This window comes from Arachis ipaensis, chromosome B06 (genome assembly GCF_000816755.2).
Source record: "Arachis ipaensis cultivar K30076 chromosome B06, Araip1.1, whole genome shotgun sequence".
Taxonomy (NCBI): Eukaryota; Viridiplantae; Streptophyta; class Magnoliopsida; order Fabales; family Fabaceae; genus Arachis; species Arachis ipaensis.
The window spans coordinates 14,717,209-14,723,152 of NC_029790.2; the positions used below are offsets into that span (position 1 = coordinate 14,717,209).

A 5,944-nucleotide genomic window follows, 5' to 3' on the forward strand; every position below is an offset into this window, starting at 1 on the left:
AGGTAAAATTAAGGTTAGGGTTAGGGTTAGGATTGGGATTGAGGTTGATTTCGTCGTCGTCCAAGGCATTATCAGCCACTGGACCCAAGTTGCTCCAGATCTTGCGTGAAATCTCGAAGGTGGCTTGATCGTGAGCGCTCTTAAAGTTGAATTCCTTGCCGGAACCAATCTTGTTGAGAACGTTGCGGTACTTCTTCTTCAACCTCCGGATCTTCTCCACAAGCTGGTTCTTGTTGAAATCCAGCTGAAGCTTCGACTTAATTTGGTCGTAGAACAAAGCAGTGTCGTTGTGGTGAGAGGAACCTCGCTGCGATGTGTACTCGAGAAACCCTTGCAGAAGCTCGATCTCATCCTCGTCCGTCCACAGCCGCTGGAACAGCCTCCGTGAATCGTCGAGCGGCTTCTTCTCCTCGATTTGTTGCTGCCGTTTCGGATCGGAGGAGCTGCCTTCGAGGGCAACGACCACGGTGGTGGCCGCGTTGGCAGTGGGGGTTGAAATTGGAGCCTTTTCGCCGTTGGGGATGACGGAGGAGGGAACGGCGACGGTGACGGCGAGGGCAGCGGACGAGGTAGAGGGAGAGGGCTCGTTTTCTTCGTCGTCTGGCAAAACGTCGTCGTCATCGATGTCTTCCTCTTCTTCGTCCTCTTGGGACTCCTCGTCGTCTTCGTCCATGTCTTCGTCTGGGAAAACGGTGTCGTGTTGCTCCGATGCCATCATTCAGAGAGAGAAAGCAGAGAAAAGAGAAAGAGAAAGGGAGAGTGAAAGGAGTTTGGTTAGGCGAAGCCAAAGCCGAAGAGTGAAGTGGGCTCACGGGTTTCGGTTTCGGTTTTGGTTTTGGTTATTGTTGGACTGACTGACTGACCGCCCTTTGGTGGTATCTAGCAATTGAAATTGTGTAAGAGTCGCTTCGGTTTAGGTGGTGGACCAACCTACCGTATGTTTTTCCTTTTTTAAATCCACAGACCTGTTTTAGGTGGTGTAAGAGTCCGTTTTCAATAATAAATAAATAAATCCCGTAAGAAAGGTAATCAACTTTATTGGTTGAGTGTTGAGTTTATTTAAATTTAAATTTTATTTTGTGTATACAGTAATTTAGTGGCTAACAACAGACTCTTAAATGCATCTTAGATCTACGACAGATTTTGTCGGATTAAGGGATACTATGAAAAACTAAAACAAAAATCCCGTAAAAAAGGTATACTGTGTTGAATGTGGTATACTGTATTGAATGTTGATCCCTGTATATTTTCTTTCTAGTTCTAGTTACACCTCCTTGAGCTCAAACTTGAAACTTCACTATTTAGCATAGCAGCACCGAAATTTGGGGGACTAAATGGGCAAATGGCTAATTGTGTGCTCTCTATCTGTGTCCAGCTACTTGTTTGTTGATGCCTTGAAACTCACGTATTTCATTTTCTTCCTATTTGCTGCTAACCAATCCCATTAACGTGTTCAATTCAGTATGTACATTACCAAGCAACTTCCATCTCTTGTGCCTTTTCCCCCTCTACAAAGTCTATCCCATGTATGCACGTGGGGGGTTTTTTTTTTTAATTTTCAAGACAGTTAAACTTCCATTAATTAAGAAAGATTTACAGATGTCTATACACTAGGACCACAATAAAAGAGGAAATTATCTCAAATATATCTTTATAATAGAAGAAAAGAAAGTAGTAAAAATTAAAGAGAGAAAAAATTTTGTCAGAGCTAAAAGAGAGAAAAGTAAAGAAACTTCAATAACTCAACTAGTAGGCATATTGAGGAGGTCACCATCGCCTGATTTTTTTAAAAAACCTACGAGTTTCTTTCTTTTCATATATTCCAATTCCATAGCAGAATCACAAGTAATTGGGGATGATTGGTTCTGTTGGTGGCTGTTCGAAGGATTTGCATACTGTTGACCACCACTTGGAGAAGCTGTTGGTTGTTGATCCCACTACTAGGTCTAAGAGAAGGCTATGGTTCCAGATCTCCAGCTGATTCCTTTTTCAATCACATTTCTTCTTTTAGTAGATTTCTCAAACTCACGAAGGTGAGGTTCCTATTTTTGCTCTCAAAGAATTACTGTATTTGTAATATTTTTTTTAATATTCTGGTTAGAAGAGAATTTAGTTGTTATACAATTTTTTAAAACTATTTATTTAGTAATGTTAGATTCTGAGGTTTTAAGTCTTTGAATTCTAATCTACCGTTTAAGTTATGTCTAGTTATTGTGTTTAAGCTAATTCATATCATTCGTCTTCTGATCCTTTTTGTCTCTACCAAAATTATGTGAGGATATTATGAATATTTGTAATTAATTTATATGGCAATCTAAAACATGATAAAATATAAATAGAGACAGTTTTACCAATAATTTTTAGTAATACATGTCTTTCTCCTGCTGATAATAGGTTTCATTTCCACCCTTGAAACCTTCTTCTGAACTTTTTCTTTAATCAAACTAAATGTTGCTTTTTTCGATTTAAAGATAGTAAAAAAAATGTCAAAATACTTGTTTTGTGTACTAATATATTCTATATTTGGTGTTTTTGCCGGTTACATGCGGAATAAGTTGGGTAGTGTTATTAAAAAATACAATTAATTTATTTAAATTAACCTATTGTAACTAACGATTTTGTAGGATTCTAGTAGATTAAGAATGTTAATAGAGTTATCTATATTAGCCTTACAAAACAGAATGGAATCGTCAACAAATAATAGATGATTTATCCTACGACAATGCCTAGTCACTTGTATTTTTTAGATTGAACTATTTTGTTTTGTCTTATGTAGCAAGAAGGAGAGTTCTTCTACACATAATAACAAAAGATAGGAAGATAAAGAATTTTCTTGTCGGATATTTCTATTTGCCCTAAAGAATTCTAAAGGTTGACTTTCTGTAATGACAGAATAAGAAATAGTGGTAGCTAACTACCAAATCCAACCAATTCAAATAAAAACTAAGTTTATCTAAGATAAACCATAAAAATTTTCGTTTAACTCTGCCATAAACTTTAATTATATCAAGTTTAACAAAAATTTTCGAATCCACACCATGTATTTTGTTTTCAAATAATGCATGCATTTATATGCAATAAGGATATTATCTAAAATTAGGTGTTCCTTAACAAAAGGACTCTAGTTAAGACTTATTAACTTAGTCATCATTCTCTGAATTAGTATATGAAACTTTCAGAGAGTAATTGGTCTCGATTCATAGGATTAGTATCTGAAACTTTAGAGTCAAGCAGATTTGGGTGTGACACTGTGACTAAAGCTCTTGAGAATTTGAATCCCTGAAAAAAAACTTTGAATTTCCCGACAAACATCACTATTGATAATATCTTAGTAATTCTGAAAAAGTTTAGCTGTCATTCTGTTCTCACTAGGTACTATTTAACTCTTGATTTGGCCTTCTAATATTGCTCCTCTTTATGATAAGTTATTTCTAATTATCTTTTCAAATTCATTAGATAGTGTCTAGTTTGTGGGTGTGTCCATCTAATATATAAATATGGTGACACACGTCTACTGTTTGGTTGAAAAGACAATTTTTTAAAGGTCATAGTAGTACACTATTATACACAATAGACATACACTTTTAAAAAATTGAGACACAAATTTTTTATGTTCGACACAAATTTTTTATTCATTTTTACCTTTAATATTTTGTGAATTATCCAAATCTACCCTCATTCTCACAACCGTTTCATTCTCACCAACATGCTCTCTTTTCCTTCTCTCCCATGACAACATGTCTCTCCCTCCCTCCCTCGTATTCAAGTCATTCACGGTGTTTTCCAAGTCATCTTCTTGCAAATCTAGTCTCTCTTTAGAAAAGAAGACATCACCACCATCATCTCTTGGATAAGACATAGCCATTTCCATAACTTTTTTATTTTATTTTTATTTTTAAATTTTTTTATAATAATTTATATATAGATTTTGTTGTTTTTATATTTAAGTTGTTGAAAATATTGGTAGTCACGGCACTAATTTTAGAAGAAAAATAACAAATTAAAATGGGAACCATGGATGTGAGGTTACTGATGTGTTGATAATGAAAAAGAAAAATAATATTGAGATTTTAATATAATTATGATTTATGTATTGTATTGTGTTTTATTTATTAAATAAACCAAAAAAAATTATGTATTTATGTTTATGTGTTATTCTCTTCAGCCCATTAACCAAACACAGCATTCAGCTCCACCATGAGTCACCATTCTCATTTCTTTAAGCTGCATTTGTAGCTGCTCAATTTTCTTTTTCGAGGTGCTGTTGTGATTTGTTGGCATTGGAGTAGCTTGTGCCTGCATTTCTTAATCTTACGAAACAAAATAAACATGGTCGATCCTTTCACATGCTCTCTCTATACGTCACTGATAATTTGCCTAATTTCAGGATTAGACTACCCATCTCTTCTGAAATTTAAATCTTCTTTTGGATTTTTCAATGGGTGAATTTGTGTCTAACAATAACGATGCATGATTAGAACCTAATTTTGATAATTGGAGAACAATTGAATTTAAGTAACTAATCATCCAGCCAATGCCACAAAGTACTCGGTCCAATCTCTCTTGAATCACATCATCTCCTCTACGCTTGTTATACCAAGTGAAAGGCCTGGCCACCATGCCCAAGGGCCAAGGCTCTTCTATAATTTCCTCCACTATTTTTTTATTTGTGATGAGATCGCATAGAAATTTCCATAAAATAGTGACAGCACCCTGAAATTGTTGAATAACACCGTTCCTCGTCCAGCGTGGCAGTTCCTCGCTTGGGGTCGCCTTGAGTATTTTTGTTAAAATAGTTTTTAAAATTTAAAAATGTTATAAAAGATATGACCCAGTGCACTTGCTGGTTAGTTGTATCGAAGTTGTGAATGAAAAACAATTTATTAAGACGTGCGTACAGAGTTTTTGGCGCCGTTGCCTGAGATCACAATTTCGTGCACCATCTATCAATATATTTTTGTAATACATTTCACATTACATAATTTTTTGCATAATATTTTAATATTATATATGTTATTAGCCCCATGATAATATTTTTAGATTTGTCCCTGATTTTATGTACTTTAAAAAGTATTCGATCTTTTAAAAATTACGAATACAAATACATGATCTTTTTTATTTATTAAACACAAAATAAAAAAATTATATTTAAAAAAAATTACCAAATCAAGCCTATCTAAAACTTGACTTAACAAAACCACTTATTGGCCAACAGTCTAATAATGAAGTGTGACACAGAGGAATTATGAAGGGATTCACAAATTTTGTTTTGAACGTAGCATGCTAGGACATGCAAATGCTAACGACCAATTGTGAATGAGAATTTTTAGTGTTATGTGACTTATGTCATATGACATGACTATGTAATGTGAGTGAGTGATGAGTGTTGTTATCCTGTTGTAATATGATTATATGACCAAAAAATCATTAAGCCAGACTCATTTTCTTTAAGAAAATTTTTATGGTGCTGATAGCAAAAATAAAATAAACATGTGATGACGTCTTTGTGCAACACGTGACTATTGATCTCATTGACTATCATGGAGTAACTAGTGGGCTATCTTTCTGTTTCTTGTTAAAAAAATGTCTCCCGTTCCTTGCAGCAACCTATTAGGTATTTTTTCTTGGACTAGCTATTAGATATAATATGTGGTTAACCAAATGACATATTTGGGCCATACTGAAAATTTGGTACTGGGCTATAATGGTAATAAAAAAATAATATAAAATTCAAGTGTTGTACCAAAAAAAGATTACAAAAACTTACGTTATTATTTATTGAATGACAACTAGCGTATAGTGGAATATAATTGTGAAAATTTTCGAATTCTATTATTAGTTATATATATACACACACGTAAGACAGAAATGATTAATGATATTTATTTAATTAATTAAATAATAATAATAATAATAAACGATTCCTTTTTGTTAAACAATAACC

At 34.1% G+C, this 5,944-nt stretch overlaps 1 protein-coding gene across 1 annotated transcript; it reads right to left on the reverse strand.

Annotated features, from left to right (window-relative positions):
* LOC107645841 (probable transcription factor At3g04930) lies at positions 12-988 on the reverse strand (the record flags this gene model as incomplete). Its single annotated transcript, XM_016349967.2, is given in 1 exon segment — positions 12-988. A coding segment is annotated over 1 exon segment (707 nt), but the record flags the coding sequence as incomplete, so codon positions are not given.